Source organism: Oryctolagus cuniculus, chromosome 8 (genome assembly GCF_051225735.1).
Source record: "Oryctolagus cuniculus isolate XC-2025 breed Fujian yellow rabbit chromosome 8, ASM5122573v1, whole genome shotgun sequence".
Classification (NCBI taxonomy): domain Eukaryota; kingdom Metazoa; phylum Chordata; class Mammalia; order Lagomorpha; family Leporidae; genus Oryctolagus; species Oryctolagus cuniculus.
In genome coordinates this window covers 23,846,284-23,870,499 of record NC_142874.1, presented here as the reverse complement: position 1 = coordinate 23,870,499, position 24,216 = coordinate 23,846,284, and the positions used below count along the sequence as shown (strand labels likewise).

At 41.7% G+C, this 24,216-nt stretch overlaps 1 protein-coding gene across 11 annotated transcripts in view; it reads left to right on the top strand.

Annotated features, from left to right (window-relative positions):
- The first annotated feature begins 368 nt into the window (after window positions 1-368).
- Window positions 369-24,216, top strand: part of LOC138843592 (rho GTPase-activating protein 20) — a 102,550-nt gene continuing 78,702 nt past the window's right edge. For 4 of the 11 annotated variants that reach the window (XM_089302163.1, XM_089302161.1, XM_089302164.1 and 1 more), the window contains exons 1-9: window positions 369-1,701; window positions 3,032-3,151; window positions 3,915-3,963; window positions 9,666-9,830; window positions 13,521-13,664; window positions 16,124-16,165; window positions 17,347-17,431; window positions 19,653-19,793; window positions 23,832-23,909. In XM_089302163.1, coding sequence (XP_089158289.1) covers window positions 3,046-3,151; window positions 3,915-3,963; window positions 9,666-9,830; window positions 13,521-13,664; window positions 16,124-16,165; window positions 17,347-17,431; window positions 19,653-19,793; window positions 23,832-23,909 — 810 coding nt within the window. In that variant the 5' untranslated portion in view covers window positions 369-1,701; window positions 3,032-3,045. Of the gene's footprint in view, window positions 1,702-3,031; window positions 3,152-3,914; window positions 3,964-9,665; window positions 9,831-13,520; window positions 13,665-16,123; window positions 16,166-17,346; window positions 17,432-19,652; window positions 19,794-20,040; window positions 20,553-23,831; window positions 23,910-24,216 lie in introns of those variants that run through there. The other 7 variants (XM_089302156.1, XM_089302155.1, XM_089302153.1 and 4 more) reach the window with 7 other exon arrangements.

Genomic DNA, 24,216 nt, shown 5'->3' with positions numbered 1-24,216 from the left:
GTGTTTTGTTTCTCATGCAAATTTGTAGATAGCTAGAGTGGGTCTCTTTCACAGTTCTCATTCTGCCATTGGAGGGCTAGTGGCTACCCTGGACTCTTAAGATTAACTCAGAATCATTCACACTACCTTTCGCCAACGTTTCCATTTTTGCCATGTCTCATGGCCAAGCCAGAGAGTACAATTGTCTCTCTGGTCCTTGAGGATCGGTTGCACTCACCTGTGGATAATAAATTCCAAAGATACTCACATTCCTTACGTATAATGGTATATTACTTCCATTTCATCTGGTCATATATTCCTGCATACTCTAGACCAACTCTGGATGACATTATAATATCTAGTACAGTGTAAATCATTAACTATTTTGGGGGGAGGACTGACAAGAAAAAGAATCTTTACATGTTGTTATCTTTCACTTTACTTGGGTAGCCCGAAACTTTACCTTGTAGCCTGAAACTGTCAGAGACAATATTGTGTGAGTGAATGACCATGGGTAACGTTAAGTATTTGACCTGTTTTTGACCCAGTAGTTGTCATTTGCCAGCCTTGTAACAGATCACAATTTACTCTTGGGCACCACTATTGAAGACTCCCCTAGCTCAGAGAGTTGTTGATTTCTTTCAAGTTTAAGCTCTCTTGAAAAATATCATGATTTGTTTTCATCCATACCATCTCACGTTGGAGATTTCTCCAAATTTATGTCAATTCCATATTTTTCTAAACCACAGCTTGCCATTTCTTTGAGGTATTATCTGGGAGAATTTTGATCTGAAAACTTGGGCAGGAAGGTTTTTAAAAATGTAGTATTTTGCTTAGAGTGTATAAAAAGGCTCATAGTAGAACAAGGGTTCCACACCTGTCTTGTTAATCATTTTCTCACTATATAAACATACGTGCTGAACGGAAGCTGCCTTTATAATTAGAATGCAGTGAAGCTTCTTCTGATCATTATCACGACCCTGTTTTAAAATATAGGCTCAGAGACCATTAGCATCATAGGGTACATATTCCCACAGAGACATTTTTCCCTTCTGCTTCCATTTGCAATTTCATTTCAATTGTAGTGTTTAATATTTTCCCCATGTCTTGTATGTGAAAGAACAGAATGGTGGTAGAATGCTACGCTGTAACGCCTAAATTCCCAACCAGGTGTGACTAATGCTGTCAGGTTTAAATTAAGATGAATTTCTTCAAGCTCACTAAGACTGTGATATTCAGCTTTTCGAGTAGGAAGTTCACATGGGGGATTTCTCAATTCAGGAATATTAACACACTGAGTAACACACTGCTTTGTTGTTTCTAGGTTCTTTATTTGAGTAATTTCATTTAATGTCATGCATTACTGAGGAAGCTGAACTGTGGGCTCGATGGGTATCCCAGTTGTGCTGTAGTTTGACATTTCCATGGTCCCTCCCTTCATTCCCCAGCCAAGGAAGTTCATCCTGTGGCTTCCCAACAGCACATCCAATAAAGTGTTTCTGAACCATTTTCTTTTCACCTTTTGCATCCTTTGAGCAATTGAGTGTCCAGGACACAGGAGATTCCCTTCACATGCTTTCAAAATTTACCCATGTCTGATTGTGTGATTTCTATTTACACTTTCCTCAGGTGTTCCACTATTAGATGATTGACTAAAGAATGGAAGGAAACAGAAGACAGAAGCCTTTATCTTAATCTTTCTTTGCTTAAAGAATCCATCAGGTAAGATCTGTGACTGGTGTGAAACTGAATTTTCTATCTACTCAGAAAAGTATTCAAATGAGCATCAGATCCAGAGAGTCCTTGAGGAATTTGAGGAATTCTGTTTTGATTACTTGTAAATAATCTGTGAAATATCTGAAATTGTATTTCAAGTAATTTTGTTCACTATCACCATAATAAGCATTTATGTTGGAATAACTGTAGAATGGATACTCTCCTCTCTCTTTCAGATTTTTTATTTATATTTTGTAAAATTGGAACAGTAGGGATCCTTCCATTCTGCATCATTGAAAGCCAGCAGTATTTGCTGGTGCCTGTTTTTAAAGTGTACATAGAAAAGCTACCTTGTGTCTATGAGTGTTGACAATTGTGTTCCAGTCTGGCCAAAACCTTGTGACCCAGCAATAAGATCATAATAAACCATCTAGGTAGGAAAATGAGTTGACCTTCTGATAACCCAAGTCAACTTTTGTTACCATGTTACCTATTTTTGTCCTCTATCATTAGATCTATTTTTAAATAAGAGAAACATGGTGTATTTTCAGTTATTTGTATGAAATACATTTTCATCTATGTTTATTTGTGCCCTTTGCTATGCAACTTGTCTCCACAAAGGGACTTAACCAGATCAAAATCTTTTTTTCAGTTGTCATTCATGTTCTGTGTTTGAAAGACAGAGAGGGTAACAAGTAGAGTTCTTCCATTTGCTGGTTCTTTGCTCAAGTTCCTGGAGTAGTGAGGGGGTAGATCAGGCTGATGCCAGGTTTAAAGAACTCAGCTCAGGTGTCCCACATTGGTGGCAGGGATCCAGGCACTTGAGCCAGCAGTCCTGCCTCCTAGAAGGAGTATATGTAGTAAGGTGGAATGGGCAGTTGATCTGGGACTTGATACTGGCACTGTGGTAGAAGATGCTGGCATCTTAACTGCTGAGCCAAACACCCGTTCTGAATCTGTGTTGTCTTAGAATATTATCTGTGTACCCAAAACCCTGCAAGTATAAACTGGACAACCCCTAATCTAAGTCCATGCAAGAATACTATCTCAAACACCCTTGAAAACTGTCTGCATATGGATATACTTGCTGGAAGCCAAGAGGTAGGTGTGTATTTCTTTGTGATAAAGCAGCTCTTCTGATACCCAGCGAGCCCCAGAGCGGGAACCATCCAGCAGAGCGGCAGAGAAACCCTATCTAGACACTGAGAGAATACTTCCAGGGTTTCTGGAGTGCTGTTTGTGGGTCAGGCAGGCATCAGGGATTGAATTATCTTATTCCATGCTTTATCTCACACTTCATCACAACACTTTGAAAGTCATTATCTTCTTTTTACAGATATAAGAACTGAGATGCGGAAATATGAAGTAGTTTGCCAAAACTCAAACATCCATAATCTATCTCCAGTCCCAATTCCAAAGACCCTACTATTTTACCATCTGCCCTTGCCTCCCAGAGGTGAGGTGACAGGAGAGGGTCCCCTGCATCAGCACACAAGCTTAGCTGCAAGAAGAATAGAATGCTATGTACATCTCATTCCAAGTTGGAGAAGTGAAGACCAGGCAGTTACAATATTTGTGTATCCAATTGCCAGTCTACTCTATGAAGACATAAGGAATGGAGTAACTAACACCCTGCTCCCTCAGCACTGTTTCAATAGGCAGTATTGTGAGAAAATCTTTTTCGTGAGACGTTGCCTTGAGTAGTTTATGAGCCCAGGGTATTATAGTCATAGCATCACTACATTTCTTCCATCATGATTTTCTTCTCTCATTCCTTTATGCATTTTTGTAGCCAAATTGTGTGTTTAATTTGTGTTTACCGTATTATCCTATCCCCCTCTACTCTGTTTCAATCAACTTGAGAAACAGACATGGGAACTAGGAGATCTGATTTAATGTGTATATTATCATCACCATTAATCGTTTCTTTAGGAAGGCTGAGTAGGATATGCTTTATCGCTTTATCCTCCATTTTGTGATTTCTTTTGCTCATTTCTATAAACTATGGGAATGATGATTAATATTGGGAGCCTGATTTTCCACTGTGATGTTGGAACTCTGCCTTGAATGAAAAGATAGAGGACAGATGCAGCTAGAAGCAGCATTTCAGGGTGCACTTAGATATTTTACAATGGTTTTGATTTGTTCAAAAATGTTCTCAAATAGTATTCATTTTATGGACTTAGTTTTGTGACAGCACTTCCAATTTGGTGTTCCAGAATTGACTCATCTCAATGAAGTACCTGCCCTGTGCCATGGTCCTGAGAGGTAAAATATGACTTCCTATTCTTGCCAGCAGAGGGCAGCAAGGAACACTGGAGCAGGTGCTTGATATCAGCTACTGAGGATGTTTCCCTTGGTGGAGGCAAAGATGAGGGTGTTCAGAGGACCAACATGAGAAAGGATAATTACAGGGATTCAGGAGGGAGACCAGAACATATGGGGAGTGTAAGGGTTCTCCCAAGGGCTCATAACTGCCAGCACAAGTAGACATCTGGAGAGTCATTGATTATAACCTTTTCTTGGTATTGACTGCTATTCCCAGCCTGTCTGATGCCAAGGTGTGGCTGGCTGCCTAAGGTAACAGGCAACTAAAAGCATATCTGGGCACTAATACAGACTGGCTGCCTGTGAGTTATCAACAAGCTGCCCACAGAGGCCGAGGGGTCCAGAAGCAGCCCTGTGAGGGTGAAGGATGAATGGGTGTGAGGGCTCACCAAATCCAGCTGCAGAAGATACTGAGGCCCCGGGTACATGCCAGGAAGATGATTCTGCAAAATATATATACATGCATATGTATATAATACCAAGGATATTTTCCCCTTGTCTTGGGGGTGGGGGGCACTGCTTAGCTATGGAAACACTGTGTGATTTAGGACTTAGAGAGTTCTCACTTTACCAACTGTTAGGTATCTGGCCCCCAGTCACACAACTTCACTGAGCTTCAGTTTCTCCACCTGTCAAATGGAATTACTAATTTTTACCCCAGAAGCTGATGTTGAGGCAAGGGGAGGCTATATATAAACTACCTTGCAAGAAGCTTGACGTTTTGTCGTTGCTCAGTGGATTTGATTGCGTGACATATTCTCCCTCCTTTCTCTTTGGCCATGGACAAACATCCATGATAGTGTTCACTATTTTGGAAAATAATGTCTCCCTGTCTTTTCTAAGCAGCCTTGGTATTAAGCAAGAATTATTCTGTGAGTTAGCTTGCTAAATTTTCTATACTGTTATCCCATTTTATAGTTGCAGCAATCCTTTGAGGTGCACTATCATCTCTGTTGTGCAGGTGGAGACACTGAGACTCTTCTAGAATAACTCCTTTTACCAGCACCCTCTACATGGCGAATGCTGAAGGAGGGGGGGTTCAAAAACTACTTAGTTTGGTTGCAGCCCTCCTGCCAGTGTTGCTACAAAACCTTCTTTCCTGTGTAGATAGTTCATCACCATTTACTTTTTTAGAGGTTTAATTTATATATGTATGTATGTATGTATATATATTTGAGAAAATCAACTTTGAAGAACCCAAGCATAGTGCATCCTTTGTGAGCACTTAGACATTACTATAGCTTATGAGACATAGATAACATCCTCCACTTAATACATTAAAATGAAGTAAATCTTTGCAAACAAGTTTTACTATTAACTCTCATAATCCAACAATTTGAGGACAGAGGTCCTGCATGGGAAGTTAATGCACAGTGATTCCTGTTGTTAATTTCACAATTAACACCCTTATGTGTGATGTGAGAGATCACCCATTTAAACACTTAAGGGGGGAAATTGAATAAAAGAATTTTGTGTTTGTGATATGTTAAAATAACCTTATAATTGACACAGCATCACATTGATACTATCTCTCCATTTGGTATGTAGGGCCGAAAGGTCAGTGTTCAATGACAGAAGTGAAAATAGACTGCTATGGTCAGAGTTCTTCCCCCACCCACCCAGTTCTCCTGTTGAAGCCCTTACCTCCTTCTCTTTGTGTGCCATGCAAGGACACAGTGTGAAGATGGTTGTCTATAAGCCAGGAAAAGAGGCTGAGTCAGTGGGGCCCCATGCTCTTGGACTTTTCAACCTCCAAAACCGTCAGACAAGTAAACTTCTTTCTTTGACACATTACCTAGCCTAAGGGGTTTTGCTACAAGAACAGAAAATGGGTGAATCATGTATTCATTTTAATGTTGTACATATTATTTTTGTATAAAATATTATATAATTATACTAAAATATGCAAAGAAATAATATTGCACTATAGCTTTGAAATATATTGCCGCTTGGGCAAACTGGAGGGAAGGTTGCTGAAATCTCTCTGTGTTTCTTACAACTGCATGCAAATGAACCATCATCTCAGTTAAATTTTGAAGAATTGAATGATGGTGCCAAAATCTAGAAAACCACTATATCAGTTTGAGAGTTTGTCAGTTATGGCATGAGCCTTAGAACCTTGACATCACAATGATGGGTGATCTTGACTACTGCGGAACCCACAGTCTTCAGGGACTTGTTCATGGTCTCTGTTGAATAGTGTCGACAGAGTCTAGAGTTGTAACACATGGAAAGTAATGTTGTCAGAGCTTCTGGAAGTCATCCGCCAGTCCCCAGTGCAAGGTAGCCTTTTCCTGTACTACTTGTGATCATTTAAGCAGACTGGTCACCCCAGGAGGAGTTCTGTCCTGTTTTCCTTAAAACAGAGGAAGTAATTCCTGACTTTGGTGCTGGTTTCATGAGAAGCTACTTTTGTTCTTTGGTTTAGTGCTACTGAGCTCAAAAGAGCAGGCTTTGTACTGTCAGGGGAGACACTTCCTTGGCTTCATGGCAAAGAGTTTTCTCTGAAAAGATCTCGAAAGAGGCTGTCCTGTTTATGAAAGAGTTTTGTGTTCTGCTCAGTCTAACTGGTTTTACCTATTATGGCCACAGAGCCCCATTGGTACATGGTCCCAACTCAACCAGTTATATCTAAGCCTGGGTGATGTTAAGAAATGTTTGTGGATGTGTCCAGCATTATTTCATGTTGTCTAGCACTTCTCTCCCCTCGCCTCCCAATTTGAACACTAATTTAGATAAGATAGGAAGCATTTTACTAAGTGGGAATCAATGTATCCCTATTATGTAAATTGTCATGCTAACAGGGGACCACGTTACAATGACTTCTTTACCAATCGCTGTGTCATTTTGTTTTACATGTGATAGGCTGAAAATTGCCTTGTGTTCCCTCTTCTGAAACCATGTTTTAGGAGCTTGGTGAGTGACAGCTGTGGTGTCCATCTTAGTGTTCTTTACAGAGGGCAGTGTGGTAGTTGAATGGAAATACTCTTTAGAGATGTAAACTGCTTTAGAATATCAGGGGTATGTGATTTAATTTTCCTTTGAAAAGGCAGAAGACATGCCTGTTGCTTTTACTTAGAATGAATTAGCAGCAGATATGTATGGAGAACTTCACAGTTGAAGATTGCTTTCGATATTTTACTTTAACTTGCACTAAAACCAGGCAGATTGATACTATTGTTCCAGATTACATGTTCTCTTTTATGATACATGCTCCCTTTCATACACAGCCAGTTAGAAACAGTCAGACTCTGAAATTTTCAATAATCTTCAGTACTTTCTTTTTTTATTCTTAAAATCTATCTATTAAGGGATACAAATTTTCATAAGTGCAACTTTAGGAGTATAGTTATTCTTCTCACTATATCAGTCCTCCCACCCACACTCCCATGCCTCATCCCCCTCAGTCTCCCCTTCCCAGTTCTATTCTCCATTAAGATTCATTTTCAATTGACTTTGTACATAGAAGACCAACTCTATATTAAGGAAAGATGTCAACAATTTTCACACATACACACACGCACACATATGCACATACACAAACTGTTTGAAAACTGGTTTTACAGTTAACTCTCAATACAACTCATTGAGGACAGAGGTCCTGCATGGGGAGTCAGTGCACAGTGACTTCTGCTGTTAATTTTTTTTTTTAACTTTTATTTAATGAATATAAATTTCCAAAGTACGATTTATGGATTACAATGGCTTCCCCCACATACCGTCCCTCCCACCCACTACCCTCCCCTTTCCCACTCCCTCTCCCCTTCCATTCACATCAAGATTCATTTTCGATTATCTTAATATACAGAAGATCAGCTTAGTATACATTAAGTAAGGATTTCAACAGTTTGCTCTCACACAGAAACATAAAGTGAAAAATAATAGATGATATTTTTTAAATGATGATGAAATCAGATCAGACCTATTGTCATGTTTAATCCCAGTGAGAGTCAAGTTGGGAGTTGATAATTTTTTTTTTTTTTTTTACAGAGGATCAGTTTAGTATACATTAAGTAAAGATTTCAACAGTTTGCACCCCCATAAAAACACAAAGTGAAATATATTGTTTGAGTACTCGTACCAGGGGATTCCAATTCTGCTGTTAATTTAACAATGAGCACTCTCATGGATGACGTCAGTGACCACCCGAGGCTCTTGAAATGAGCTGTCTAGGCTATGGAAGCCTTTTTTAATAGAAAACGTTTATTTCATAAATACAGATTTCAAAAGGAAAACTTTTGGATTATAGCGGTTTTTTCCCCTATGGACAAGGCCATAAGCAAAGTGGAAGTTCTCTCTTCCCTTTAGAGATAAGTGCACTCTTCTTTGATTGCCACTTTTTTCCACTGGGGTCTACAGAGATCGTTCGTGTAGACTATGTTTTTGCCACAGTGTCTTGGCTTTCCATGCCTGAAATGCTCTCACAGACTTTTGATCCTCAATACTGCCAAGTGCACACCAGCAGAATCTTTCGTATGCACATTTCTGCTAACTGTGTATTCCACAGAATTTCAGCTTTTTCTTTCTCATGCTCCTCAGACGTGTTATTGCTGATTGCAAATCCGCATTCCAATTTTTAGATGCTTATGGCAATGGCACCTAGTCTCAGGAAGCAACATTCTTTTTGTTAAAATAATAGAGGTACAACAATGACCAGAAACGGAGAGATTGAAAACCACAGGAATTCCTTGTTACGGACCTGTAGGGCACAGGTTTATTTGGGATTCTCTGGGTCCACTTCATAGGGTCCTCTAAGCTTGGTCCACATGTTGGGAGATTGCTCTGGGCTAGGATCTGCTTCTGAGCTAATTCAGAACATTGTTTGAATCCCCTTACTTGTAGTTGAGGTACCTTCCTCCTCCAGCTGTCACCTGGGGGCTGACTACATCTAGTCTCATGTTTCTGTGTAGCTCCTGCCCATATGACAGATTCATTCTCCCTTGCCCTTCAACTCTTTCTGGCTTCCCCTTCTGTGCCATGTCCTGAGTCAGTGTAGATGATAATCTCTGATTTGGGGACCTCTTGGGGGTTAGTTTAGGCCTCCTAAACTAGGGAATGTACTCTCCCTATTTGAAGGTTCATCACATTCATTCTGTCTTCACAGTCTCTTTTTGCAGATAGCACAGTCATAGGCTGCAATCATTAGGGTGTGCGGCTTTTGGATGGGTTGTTTTAGAACCCTCTGTGTACCACAGACTTTGTGGAAAACATCCCTTCCATCATTCCACCAGCAGTTGTCCATGGTTACCAAGACCTCCGTGTTAGTAAGTCCAATGATGAGTCCTCAGTAACCACCTGCCTTACCTTCCATAGCGTTTGATGGGAGCGATGGCTCCCTTCTTGTTATCCTCTCAGTTCTCCACTTACCTGACACCTCTTGGTCTGAGCGGCTGTCTTCTTTGGCACGCCTGTAAGACGATACTTGCCCTAGGTTCTCCCTTGGATGTGTTCCCTGTCCAACTCTCTCAGTGCCACCTGCTCTTTGAGACCTGTAAAACCTGAAACCCCATTGGCATCTGTAGTTGGAGAGCCTTGTCTGAGGAATTGAGATGACAGTTTTATCATGTGTCACTCCTAATGACTGGCATCAAACTAGTCTGTGACCATTGACTAGCTACTCTTTGGTGTTTGCTGTTGAGCAGGGACGATGATTTTCAAGAGGCTGGGACTTCAGAGGATGCAAGTGCTTCAAAGGGACGTGAACGAAGACTACTGGTGCACGGTCCGATAAAGTTAAGAACGGGTAATAAGAAAACAAAGCATCAGGCTTTTTTGTACAAGGACGTACTGAAAATCTCGAACATTCGGTAGGTGCATATGCTGCATGCTGTCCTGATCATCGTGAAATATATTGTCTCTAACAAAATTCATTTTCATGCACTCTTTCTCAGCAAGTAGCATGTTTTTACTTTGTTTTTGCCAGTGATTTCATTCTTCACTTATTAAACAAGTAGTCATGGAAGTTTTATTCTGTATTGTGCCCCTGTAGACAGTGGAATCAAGAATGGGAGAGACAGGGTTCCTCTCTCTCTCTCTCTCTCTTTGAACATTTATTTATTTATTTTAAAGGAAGAGTTAGAGAGAGGTAGAGGCAGTGAGAGAAAGAGAAGGGCGGGGGAGAAAGAGACACAGAGAGAGACAGAGACAGTCTTCCATCCGCTGGTTCACTCTCCAGATGGCAGCAAATGCCGAAGCTGCACCAGTTGGAAGCCAGGATCCAGGATCCAGGATGCAGGATCCAGGAGCTTCTTCCAGATCTTCCACATGGGTACAGGCGCCCAAGGACTTGGGCCATCTTCTAATGCTTTCCCAGGCCATAGCAGAGAGCTGTATTGGATGTTGAGCAGCCGGGACTTGAACTGGCACCCACATGGCATGCTGGCACTGCAGGCAGTGGCTCTACCTGCTACGCCACAGTGCTGGTCCCAGGATTCTTCTTTCTTGAGTCTTGCCTAGAGATGATCAAACTAAGAAAGAGACAATTGAAGATTGTAATAATGTGCATCTGATAGTAGGAAATAAACAGTGCCATGTGGAGAGTGTCAGAGAAGAGTCCCACTAGGGTGCCTCTGTGAGATGCAACATTGAAACCATTCCTCTGGTGTGAGAAGCAGCCACCTGTTCTATAGACTGGGTGTCCTGATTTGCCTGGCTGAGGGGACTGCAGGCCATCGTGTATGCAGCTTGACCCTTTGGGAGCAGGGCTTCAGCAAGGCTGATGTTTCTGGAGCTCATTGTAATTGACCAGGTCAGAGGTGAGACTGAATAAGTGCTCAGGGTTCTGGTCACAGAGGATCTTGACAGATCCCAGTAAGGGGTTGAGAAATGCCTTTGAAGGGGTTTCCTTATGGAAATGGCCATATCAGGTAAATATTGTAGTATATCATTGTGGCTGCTGGGAGATAATGGATTGGAGAGCTGGCAGCAATATAGGAGGGAGACTATGTCCTGGAGATGATAACCCAGATCACTGATACCAAGGGCCCCAACTTGGGAGGGACAGTGAAAGCAAAAGGTACAGGAGGCAGATTTGGTGTGCCGGTTGGAGATAGACACAAGTGGTCACTCCCACTGTCAGCCTTGAACACAAATGCAACCAGTACACAGCCTGGAATAAGGCAACTGCTTAATACACGTGTGCAGGGAAGGAGTAGGCAGGAATAGATTGATCTGGACATCTGCTTATCTGCTCCACCTGTGTTTTCATAATTTATGAAATATTATATAAGACAAAGACTAGTTCCACAAACAAAATCTCACCAGGAAGTGAGTAAAGAAAAATAAAAGTTGCCAGTGCTGCCCTCCCCTTGGCTTCCAGTTCTGCCCTGTCCTAGAGCAGAGAAGCAAGACTCAGGCCCAGTTTTATAAAATGCAGTCTCATCTTAGTGACAATCATATGAGGTATGTTGGATCAGGGGTGTGTTAAGCGCAATCTGTGTGTTCAGGATATCTTGTACCTCCTCTTGCCTAATCCTTGCTTTCACTATCTGAGATGGGTCTGTATTCTTGTTTTCCAACAGGCTCTGATGCTAAGAGAGCCCCAGTGGCTGCCTCAAGGTCACCACAGTAGTCGTGGGTCCATGATTTTTTTTTTTTTAAGATTTATTTTATTTATTTGAAAGTCAGTTAGAGAGAGATGTAGAGACAGAGAGAGAGGTCTTCCCTCCATTGGTTCACTCCGTAGATGGCCGCAACAGCCAGAGTTGTGCCGATCTGAAGCCAGGAGCCAGGAGCTTCTTCCAGGTCTCCCACATGGGTGCAGGGGCCCAAGGACTTGGGCCATCTTCTACTGCTATCTCAGGCCATAGCAGAGAGCTGGATTGGAAGAGTAGCAGCCGGAAGTAGAACTGGCGTCCATATGGGATTCCGGTGCTTCAGCAGGCCAGGGCTTTACCCACTGTGCCACAGCGCTGGTCCTGTGAGCCCATGTTTAAAACTAGATCTCTTTATTATAGTACCGGCTCTCACCCAGCTGCCTCAACACTTTGTATTCTTTTGGATCCCATGGCAGATTTTATGACAGTTTCATTTCAATCGCTTTAAATCATAGGGAGCCCTGTGGCCAAATCCCTGAACATCCTCCTTAAGGCTTAGAGCTCTTCACGTCTACCACTCACCTGAGAGTTAGATTTGTAAATGAACAAGGCAGCATGCCAGAGGGCGAAAGTGGGGTGGACCAAACCAGTACTGAGCAATATCACTGCTGAAGCTGCGATATTGTCACCTTGTGCTCTCTGCAGAAAAAAATGGGAGGTGTTTTCTTCCCTTATGGATAAGACGTTGAGCACTTGGACTAAGGTACATTTTGTTTTGTGCTTTTATTTTGGCTGCAGTCTGTAGGACACAGTATTTTTTTAAGCCAGAATCTGTGGGGCAGATGATCTGAACCAAATCTTAAGAAGGAAATTTGAGCTGGTGTCATGGCTCATCTGGCTAATCCTCCGCCGGCGGCGCCGGCACCCCGGGTTCTAGTCCCGGTTGGGGCACCCAATTCTGTCCTGGTTGCTCCTCTTCCAGTCCAGCTCTCTGCTGTGGCCCGGGAAGGCAGTGGAGGACGGCCCGGGTGCTTGGGCCCTGCACCCGCATGGGAGACCAGGAAGAAGCACCTGCTCCTGGCTTCGGATTGGCAGAGCACCGGCCATAGCAGCCATTTTGGGGATGAACCAACGGAAGGAAGACCTTTTTCTCTCTCTCACTGTCTAACTCTGCCTTTAAAAAAAAAAAAAAAAAAAAGGAAATTTGAAAGAAGCTGTCTTTAGAGAAGGAGTGGAGAGGGTCCCCCCACCCCACCAGGATCATTTTGAATATTTATAGCACCTTTCACGGGCTGGAGAAAATCATCAACTTAAAAATTTAGCCTGTTACGGATTTATTGAATTTTGAATCCAGCTTGCAGTTAGTTGCCTTGGCAGTGCCAGCCTCAGTGACTTCACAGGCTTTGTACAGCCCAGGGACCAGACATTCACCATCCCAGCTTTCAAGATGCAAAATTTGTATAAGAATTAAGATTCAAAGGTATTTGTAATATCTGAAACTAAGGTTATTCCGAGATTATGTATGTATAGTCTATCTCTGTGAAGAAGAAAATTTTATAAATAATTCATCCATGATTTAATCTTTGTTCAACCCCTCAGCCACTCTGTTGAAGTCAATCAGATGTGCATGACCAGAGAGTGAGTGATTCTCTTAAGATGTAACACCTTTAAAATACAGAGTATGGCCTCAAGTCCATAGTCAGCATTCAGAAACAGACCAGTCCACCTGTTGCCACTGGCTGCCGTTAATCTTGTGTGTGTGGGCCCCTTGTGGGCCAGCCTTCACTGAGCACATGATTTTGTCCAGGTCCACCTGACTCTTGCCTGTGCTGTGCACTGAGAGGGAATAGATGGATGTGAGCTTTTCTTGGTTATGGAACATGGAGGATTGGGGTTTGCTCAGGAGAGGATGTGCTCTCATTACATTTAAGAAAAAAACATCTTGCTTGATGATCTTTTTAGGTACAGCAAAAATATTTACTACAAATATGTCATCCCTGTCAATGAAATATGGATTTCCAAATGCATTGTTGAGGAAGGTGATACCAGTGCCTCCAGGTGCCTGAATATTGGCTGGCCCATGGCGAATTATAGGGCCAAGTTCTTGTAAGTATCACTGCTGAGTCTTGTAATTTTACTTTGATATAGAAGGATATAACCCTTATTGCCTTTTCTAGCAAAGATAGAGAAATGCACCTAAATTTTCTTCCAAACTTGTTTTTTTTGGGGGGGGGGGATTGGTAAGCATTTTAATTTGACCCTATAATAATCTGCTGCCTCATGCTTTGACTTCCAGCCATGGCACTTGTATGACACATATTTTCCCCAAGAGGTTTTTATGTGCCAATATGTGTGGAGAGAATGAAATGGGAACTGTTGGAATGATTTGCTTTGGTCTGAAGCAATGGTTTTCCAAGGGCTCCATGAGCTACTTGGGGAGTGGGTATTTTGGATTAATAAAAATAGATTTGAGAGAGCAAGGCTCTGGGGCCCCTCTCCAATATCCTCCAGCCTCTAGGTCTAGGCTTTTGTGTGTTTCAACTAGTAGAGTAGATCAATTCAGCTTGAAAAAGTCCTTTTATTCTCCCAAAGTAATGACCTAAAGAAATAATACTTGATATACAAATTAAATTATATCCTGGGTTGCTAGAATTGCTATTTGGTGTCTTCAGTGATACGGCCACCTGAAACAAAGATTTGATTCATGCGATGCGGGTGAGTTTTCCAAGGCCCACTTTGAGGCTGGTATGAGGAAAGGAAACGGGGCTCCATTTCCTAGACATCTTGTGTGTCTGTTTTTGTGTACGCAGGTACCTTGCAACCTCTGCCTGCTGCTCTGAACAGGCACAAACCCAATGTCCTGTGTGTTTTCCACATAGACAGTTCATCCCAGGTGCTTGGTGCTCTTTTTTGCTCTCCTCCTCTCCTCACTCCCTCCAGGTCTGTCAGGTCATATTGAAGTTGATACAATGGAGATATATCCAAACTGTTAATCAACTCAGTTCTGTGATGGAACTGCTTGCAAATATTACTGAGAACAAAGCCATGCTTGTACCACTGTCTGCATGTCTTCTTTGCCATGACAAATTTTCTCCCTAGGTTCTCAGATTCTATTGCTTAATGTCTTCTTAATCTTGCAGGTGATAGGAAGCTGCCTATTTGTGGTGCCTTTGATGAGGAGTTCCACTAGACAGTTTTTTGAATGAGGGAGAAGCGTGGGCACGAGGTGGACATAGGCTATATTGGCTGTGAAGCTATGTAAACACATACAACACATTTACAACAATGCCCAGCACCGAGTACATTTGCTGTTGGCTGTTATCACTCTTATGCAAATTGGCATAAGTAACCCGTGGTGTTCAAGTCCATATGAAGGTGGAAAGCCAAGGAAATGTCCACTTTGCTGTGGAAGCATGTCCTGAGAAGGCATAGAAATGCCGCGTGGGTGAGCTCTCGCTGGTAGAAATAGGAAATGTGGCAGCCCCTGCAGAAAAACCTGTTGCTTCCGTGAGTTCAATGTAGGACGACTGAGCAGGACTGAGCAATTCCACTGTGGAATATAGGTCCAAGAAAAGTGTAAACATACATACACTCTGTTTGTTCCTAACTCTGACTTTTGGGCACAAATGTTCCTAGCAGTGTTGTTCATTAGAGCCAGAAGTTAGCAACAAATTACATGTTCATGACCTGATGAATGGATAGTTATGACATGGTGTAGGATCTGGGGGTGGTGGAGAATAGCGTGTGGCTGCTTACTAGAGATTAGGGTTTACTCTCGGGATAATGAAAATATTCATGAGCAAGGTATTACAGGTGCTGCCGGCACAGGACCCAGTCATATAAATGGTCAGTTTTATTTTCCATGTAGTCAATCACTCCCCAGCTGTTTTGAATGCTAGTAAATTATAAGCCCATGTATGTTTGCGACTGCAGATCTTTTTCACTTTGGATTTCAAATACATTAATGATGTAGCAGAAAGGATATAAAACATTAGTCACCAAACACTAGGTGCTTTGACATCCTTCAGCACATCATAGCACTAAAATAATTTTCTAGGTATTTATTTGACATCTGACAATTCTGCAGCCTCTGTGAAGTACAGTGGTATGGATTTCCCCCCTAAAGTGAGCCCAGAGCATTCCATTCACATGCCCAGTCTCTTCAGTGTGACATAATCTGATCATAATGCTTTTTCCATTTGAATAGCACTTCAAGCTACAGGAGCACTCTGAGGTTTAATGACCTCCACTTTCGATGGTGGATACTGAGACTCCTGTCAGTTCAGTGACTCCTGTGATCACTGAGCTAGCATCCCATAGTTGCAATCCAGGGTTTCATTTCAAGTCAGCTTCTCCTTCCCTTGAAGAACTCTTTCCCATCGCTGTAATGTTGCTGTACAAGAGCAGACTCCACCCAGAGCCCTTGTGTGAGAGGGCACTACTTACGCCTGAGTCCCCGTCACCCACACTTGCCTGCTGGTGTGTTTGTCTGCAATGGTAGTCTTAATCAGATGGAATTAGTCTTTTATGTAGCTTACTATTTTCTCTGACTTCTCTGCTTGCAGTTCGAAGACATTTATGGAAAAATGGGAACGTCTGCTGGACAGGTATTTCTCTAGCATACAGATTTTGAATCTTTCGTTTGTGATAGGAGGCATAAATCTCTGCAAGCAGTGCCCCTACATGATTCCCACTTAAAAATGCTCTTCCCACTTGAAAATACTCTTAGATGATCTTGCAATCCTTGGTTTCTCTACATGTGCTGTAAGTCATGTTCCCTCATTCACATGAATGTTCTATTCACTGTTGAAGAAGTTCAAGATGTATCTTTCATCTTTCCCTCCATACAGCCTATGGATCAGAGCTAACAATATTCCCAATATGTATTAAATGTCTATAAATGTAGCTAGTACTGAGCTACTCAGTAGCTGAGTGGATCTACTCAGTGCTCTACTGAGTGAGTCTGAAAGCACCTGTTGCTTCCTACACTTGAAGCCATGAAGGCGGTCCAGATAGGAAAACGTTGAGGGGTGGATCTGCTGCCCAAACCACACATCAAGACACTCCCTGTTATTTTCCAGGCCATGCCGTCTTTCCCAGAATTATTTTCCTACTCATCTGGTTTTGTTGTTGTTCTTGTTTTGGCTTTTTAAAGATTTATTTATTTATCTGTTTGAGAGGTAGAGTTACAGAAAGAAGGAAAGGTGGAGGGTAAGCTCTTCCATCCACTGGTTCACTCCCCAAGTGGCCGCAATGGCTAGAGCTGGGCTGATCTGAAGCTAGGAGCCAGGAGCTTTTTCCTGGTCTACTGTGGAGCTACAGGGGCCCAGGCCTTGGGCCATCTTCTACTGCTTTCGCAGGCCATAGCCAGGAGCTGGATTGGAAGAGGAGCAGCCGGGCCTGGAACCGGTGCCCATATGGGCTGCCGGTGCCACAGGCGGTGATGTTACCTCGTATGCCACAGCGATGCCACTCCTCATCTTTTGACCTTGCTGAGAAGTTCTACAAATCTAAATCTAAATAATATAAAAGTTATTTATAGATGAATATAAATATTTATATCCTGTAAGTATGCTATAGATATCTGTGCACAGAAATGCATATGTATGTCTCTGTATCAGTATATGTATTAGCTACCTCAAACAAGAGTTTCGTGTGTGTGTGTGTGTGTGTGTGTATAGGTACATATCAATGATGAGAAATATATAGAACATTTTGCCACATGAATTGATTTGAAGAGAAACATTAGCTAATTCATTAATTTTTGTTTCTTAATGATTTTGATTAGGTGTATAACTGAGTCGAAAGAGAAAGATCAAAAGCAGACGACAGTTCTACAGATAGAGTCAGATACCGTTAGCAACGTTCCTTATGTAAGTGTGTTTTGGACTCAACATTTTAAATTCCAATTTCCTGACTTTGACTGAAAGAGAGGTAGAGACAATGGGGATAGAGGTTTTAGGTAGAGAAACAGATAGAGATCAAGAAGTATGGGAAGAGGAACAATATAATGGAACAGAGGAGAGGAGAGAGGAGGGGATGAGAAGAAGAGGGAGGAGAGAGTGAGATTGGAGTGACAGAGAGAGATGGGAGAGTGAGAGTATTCCGAAGGGAACATGGAGAAATATATCTTCACCTACACATGCAATTTTTTTGTGTACATAAAAAAGTAAATGTTAGGTTATATGAAGCATTGGGAATCCACGATAACTCAGTGCTTATGCTTAGAAAGACTATTTCGTGTTAAATATCCACAGAGTTTCACATTTTCATAAAGTGTTTTTCCCAAGCCAGTATTCTGGGAATTAAATATTTCTGTTCATTTGTCACTACTTTCAAACAGTGTTTTTGTTTGTTCCCAGTTTTTCAATATTTATTTCATGTTAAAATATTTTTATTTATTTGGAAGGAATTTTAAAACCCTGAAATGTGTGAAAGAGTGATAGGACTATCACATCCAAATGTGCTGATTTGATGACATCTTGTCCTATTTTTGTTCCATAATTTATTTTCTCTGTCTGTCTCTTGATGTGTGTCTGGATATGCTTCTTTCTGAAGGCAGTTACATATGCTGCATGCCTTTATCTTCGAATACCTGTGTATTCCCAAGATCAAGATATAGTTTAGATAAACACCATACAGTCCTCACCTGGAAATGGAACATTGGTATAAATACTATTGCCACCTGTTGTTCATTTCATGTTCCAATTGATTGTTTGCTCTAGTAATGCTCCCTTTGTGGAACAGAATCCACTCTCTGAGTTAGGTGTTGCATTGAGCTGGTTACGTCCCACACCAAAGTCTGTCAGGATTGAATTAAACTTGGAGGGGTGAACCTTTGGAGAGATCGGTGTGTGTCTTCCTCATTTTTGTATGTTGTAGGGAAGAATATCTTCAGTTGGATCACATTTGATTTCTAAAATCATGACACACTAGCGCAGATCTTCATAACGGTGACCATGATAACACTGATACGCTATTTGACTTTTTTCTTTACAGCAGCTTCAGATCACAAAACATGGTATTCGCAGTGGAAAAAGCCTAGTCCAGCACAGCCATTTCCCAGCAGCTAATCAGAGCCAGGCATCTTTTATGAGCTGTTTTCCATAACCAGAGGAATTGCTTGAAGAAGTTGAAGTGGAGTTCTCCTGTAGGGAGGAGCACCCTTGTCTCAAGCTGCTTTGGTTTTAGTTATGGCAAATGGTTGCTCATCCTGGAATTTTTCAAAATCAATTTCATTTATGTATGGTTTTCATAAAATAATCATACCTAATGCTATTCATTCACACTTGAAAATCTGAGTTTTCTCTAATTTTCTCTTGATTTTATCTTACGGAAACTTGCCATTTCCTGTAGTAAAGTTCTGGTGCCAACCAATTTTCTAATTTGCTTTCATCCAAAAATGTGTAGATTTCAGCTTCACTTTAAAAAAAAAAGATTTATTTATTTTATTTATTTGAAAATCAGACTTACACAGAGAGAGGAAATGCAGAGAGAGAGAGAGAGAGAGAGAGAGAGAGGTCTTACATCCGATGGTTCACCCCCCAATTGGCTGCAATGGCCAGAGCTGCACGGATCCGAAGCCAGGAGCCAGGAACTTTTTCCAGGTCTCCCACACAGGTGCAGGGGCCTAGGGACTTGGGCCATCCCACTGCTTTCCCAGGCCACAGAGGAGAGCTGGACTGGAAGCGGAGCAGCCAAGTCTTGAACCAGCGCCCATATGGGATGCCAGTACTTCAGGCCAGGGCATTCACCCACTGCACCACAGCGCCAGCCCCTCAGCTTCACTCTTGAAAGGCACTTTTGCTGAACCTGGAAAGAATATCCTAGCTAATATTTCTCTCTCTACGCCTTGCAGATATTCCACTGTGTTCTGGTCACGATGCTTTCTGATAGCTTGAGTGATCCATGGTGACTGTCTTATTTGCCTATTTTTGTGTCCCTGCTTTCAGGATCTGTGCTCCTTCTCTGACTTACAGTAATATGACCACAATGTGCCAAAACATGGCTTTCTTTGAATCTATTTTGTTTGATATTTTCTGAGTTCCTTTAATTTGTAACTTTTTAAAAAAGATTTATTTATTTACTTGAAAGTCAAATTACACAGAGGGAGAAGGAGAGGCGCGGAGAGAGAGAGAGGTCTTCCATCCACTGGTTCACTCCCCAGATGGCCGCAACGCCTGGAGGCACTGCAATCCGAAGCCAGGAGCCAGGAGCTTCCTCCGGGTCTCCCACGTGGGTACAGGGGCCCAAGGACTTGGGCCATCTTCTACTGCTTTCCCAGGCCACAGCAGAGAGCTGGATGGGAAGTGGAGCAGCCAGGACTTGAACTGGCACCCATATGGGATGCCGGCATACAGGCAGCGACCTTACCCGCTATGCCACAGCACCAGCCGCTAATTTGTAACTTTTTATTTTTGTCACATTTGGGGAAATTTCACAGTGACTGCAAACATTTTTTCCTTCCTGTAGGCAGCAAATAGATGGGTTTTGTTTGTTAATCCATTCAGCCAGTCTGTGTCTTTTAACGGGGGATTTGAAGGCATTTAGATTGAAGATGACTATTAATAAGTAACTACTTTTCCCTGCCATTTTCCCAAAAATATTCCTGTTTTTTACGTTGAATTTCCTTTGAACTTTTACTGAGGGATTTTCTTCCTTTACCTTCTTTTGTAGTGATGACCATGTTTCTGTGTGCAACAAATCCTTAAGCATCTTTTGTGGGGCTGGACGGGTGGTGATAAATTCTTTGAATTTCTGTTTGTTATGGAAGGTCTTTATTTCACCTTCGTTCATAAATGAGATCTTTGCAGGTATGATATTGTTGGATGACATTTTTTTTCTTTTAAGCCTTGGAGTATATCTGGCCATTCTCTCCTAGCTTGTAGGGTTTCTGATGAGATGTCTGCTGTGAGTCTAACTGGAGATCCTCTAAAAGTACCATGACATTTCTCACATGCACATTTTAGAATCTTCTCCTTCTGTTTTACTGTGGTGAGTTTGATTACAATGTGGCATGATGAGGATATTTTCTGGTTATGTCTATTAGGAGTTTCATGTGCTTCCTTACTTGGATGTCCCTTTCTTTCTCCAAATTAGGAAAGTTTTCCGTTACTATTTCATTCAAAAGGCCTTCTAATCTTTTCTCTCTTTCCATGCCTTCAGGAACTTCTAGAACCTGTATGTTGGGTCACTTTATAGTATCTTGTAGATTTCCAACAGTGTTTTTTAGGTTTCTAATTTCCTCTTCTTGTGTTTGGTTTGACTGTATTCTTTCCTGTGCTTTGTCTCCTAAGTCTTATATTCTTTCTTCTTTTTTTTTTTTTTTCTACAGGCAGAGTGGGCAGTGAGACAGACAGAGAGAAAGGTCTTCCTTTGCCATTGGTTCACCCTCCAATGGCCGTTGCGGCCGGCACGCTGCAGCCAGCGCACCGCGCCGATCCGAAGGCTGGAGCCAGGTGCTTCTCCTGGTCTCCCTTGGGGTGCAGGGCCCAAGAACTTGGGCCATCCTCTACTGCACTCCCAGGCCACAGCAGAGAGCTGGCCTGGAAGAGGGGCAACCGGGACAGAATCCGGTGCCCCGACCAGGACTAGAACCTGGTGTGCTGGCGCCGCTAGGTGGAGGATTATCCTATTGAGCCGTGGTGCCGGCCCATATTCTTTCTTCTTCACTGATTATGTTGTTAAGGCTCCCCACTGCATTTTTAATTCATTTTATTATATTCTTCATTTCATTTTGATTTCCCTTTAAGGTCTCAATTTCATGGAGGAAATTTTATTTCATGTCCTGTACAGATTTCAGTAGTTTGTGCATTTGTGTCCGATAACTTCTGTGTAATCTTACGATCAATTTTTAAACTTCCATTTCCTACATTTCTTCTGCCTCAATGTATTCACAATCTACTGTTGAAGGGTTTTACTCTTTTCAGGGTGTCATGTCGTGTTCCTTATTCTTGTTTCTTGAATTGGTGGGTTTGTTGTTTGGCATGTGTGGAGATACTTGTTGGTTTCTTCCTTTTCTTCTTCTTCTTCTTCTTCTTTTTTTTTTTTTTTTGGTCTAGTGGATTTTATCTGTGTACTGTGGCTCTGTAGATAAGTGGAATGTCTACTTTAAGTGAATATCTAGCTTGTAGTGGGTGTGATCAGGGAGCTCTGTTCAGTTCTCCAGGGTTAAGGGCATGTCTGAGGTGATACACCCAGGTTTGGCACAGTAAATCTCTCTCTCTGTTTTTTATCAGAAGGGAAATTTTTTCTGCTCAGCTGAGCTCCTCTCCTTAATGGAGACCAGTGCCTTAGCGCTAGCCCCAGTGGCTATAATATTCATCCACTCTGTCGCAGGGAGCACACAAAGGATCTGTGCAGTCCTCAGTGTAAGTTTAGATTCTCCAGCGATGTCTCTCACCAGGTAACCAGGAAGCCCTGAGCATGTGGAGTCTCCCAGTGTGAGTGCCCAAAGTCCCAGCCTCACCGTGGATCCTGCCTCACACCCTCAGTTTTTTTCACAGTCCCAGTAGAGAAGCCTCACAAAGTCACAGGCTCCTATCCCCCTGTTAGTTCTTCCCACTAGTCAGGGGTCTCCACTCAACTAGTTGCTGGGCATGGACACGAGCTGGCACAGCTGTTACATATGTCCAAAATGGCACCTGCTCTATTGGCTTGTTACAGAATGGCATTGTAAAGTGATTGGGGAAAGAGAAATTGTGTCCATACTTTTTTTTCTCTTCTAGTTTGGAAAGTACACTTTCCTCGTTGGGGCTGCAAGCCAAGTTTTCTCTAGGCTCTCTTTGCAGCTTAATCACCAGTGCCTTGGACTACTGCTAGTACTGTCTGGTCTCACCTCACTTTCCAATGCCAGTGCGTAGGCTCTCGGTTGCTGGGCAGGCTCTCGGCTATTGGAGTCCCAAGTTGTGGGCATCCGTGCCATCCACAGGAGGTCCACCATGTCCCTCTAATTTTGGTAGAGTTTCCTCTGGCATTTTCTCCCCAACTCTTCCCTGAGACTACACTCTTTCCACTTTTTAAAAACTATCTTCTCCTGGACTAGGGCAGTAAGCTCTAATTTTTTCAATCATACCTTTCTTCCTTTTTCAGACTGACTGTTTCCAATTGATGTATTTTCAAATTCATTGTCTTCAATTTGCCATCTCACTTGTGCTTTTTAGTCCACCCACTGCATTGTTCTTTCAGATATTTTTCACAGCTAAAGTTCCCATTTTGAAATATCTTCTGTTTTTGTGCTGGGACAGCCTCTACTTTTTTTAATTTTTTTTTTTCATTTTCAGCACATTTGTTTTAATGTCTTGGAGCACATAGCTGCTTTTGTTGCATAATTTTCATATGAAACTCTTAGAGATCTGGTCACATTTCCCTGGCCGTTATATATGGAGTAACATCTCATATGGAAAAGAAATGAAACTCATTTCCATATTTTCTAATTATTGAATAGTTTAAGTTACATGCTTATAAGCAGCTCCATCTATGTGTTCATAGAGAGAACAGGACCAGAAAAGAAGGCCCATACCCTTGTACTGCTTATTTTGAATTTAATGATTTCCATATACCATGAAAATCCATTATGTTACAAACCAGATAAATTGGAAAAAGATGAGTAATCCTTCAAAAGAGTTTTTTTCCTTAAAAAATTCTGTGAAAGTGTTCATGTACAGTTTTAAAATTCTATGGGTATCTCAAAAAAGAACTCAGATGTCTAGAATTTTCAGCCTTGAATTCTGGGTTCATGGTCTCAATACATTTTGACAATGAAAATCTAAAAAGGGTGATCTGACTAGGAGAAGGTATTCCCTACATAGTGGTTTATGGAGCAAGAATGCCTGTGAGAGCCAGTTCTTACTCTCATTTGACGAGGACTGAATATATGGTATGCAAAGAAATCAATCTAAACATAAAAACACAACTCATCAAGAGAAGGAGAGAGACTGACTCCTTGTTGAACTATTCCCTGCATGATGGAAATAGTCTTTGGGTGTTGGGCTCTTTCTGAATTGAGGTTCTTTCTGTTTGGGCCTAAGCAGTTATATTTTTAGTATCATAACTCCTCTATTAGAAACATGTTAATTAATTGAAATTCTTTCTTCTGGCTTTGTGTTACGTAAAGTAATAAAAATCAGTTATCATTAAGGTTTGGTGCTTCATATGTATTTTGCTTTGTCATTACTCAAACTTTACCCTGAAACCAAGAGTTTCATAATTATGTAACCATATACTTTAACATTCTCCTGTATCAGCAGTTTTTTCTTCTTTTCCCTTTTACAGTCTGGAATTATAACAGTTACCAATTTAGACACAGTGAGTGACGTTATCCATATGGCACTACCAGTGCTAGGATTAAGTGTAAGTAATCTGAAAGATACTTTGAGTTAAATAACAACTTTGGTTTTTGAGATGAATGTATTTTCCCTTTGATCCAGATACATGCACACATGCTTACAGTGTATATTTGTAAAATACAGTTCCGGGCAAAGAGACCAATTGTAGGCAGCAATATATTTTGTCCCCAGAACCATGTGCACATGTGGGAATGGAAAACGTCGGAGATGTATTTGTCTATGTATGGGTATTGCTCTTCTGTTCCGATTTTAAATTTCATGTGAACTGAAAGCCATAATTTAATGAAATTGGAGTATAATTTCAGATTGCT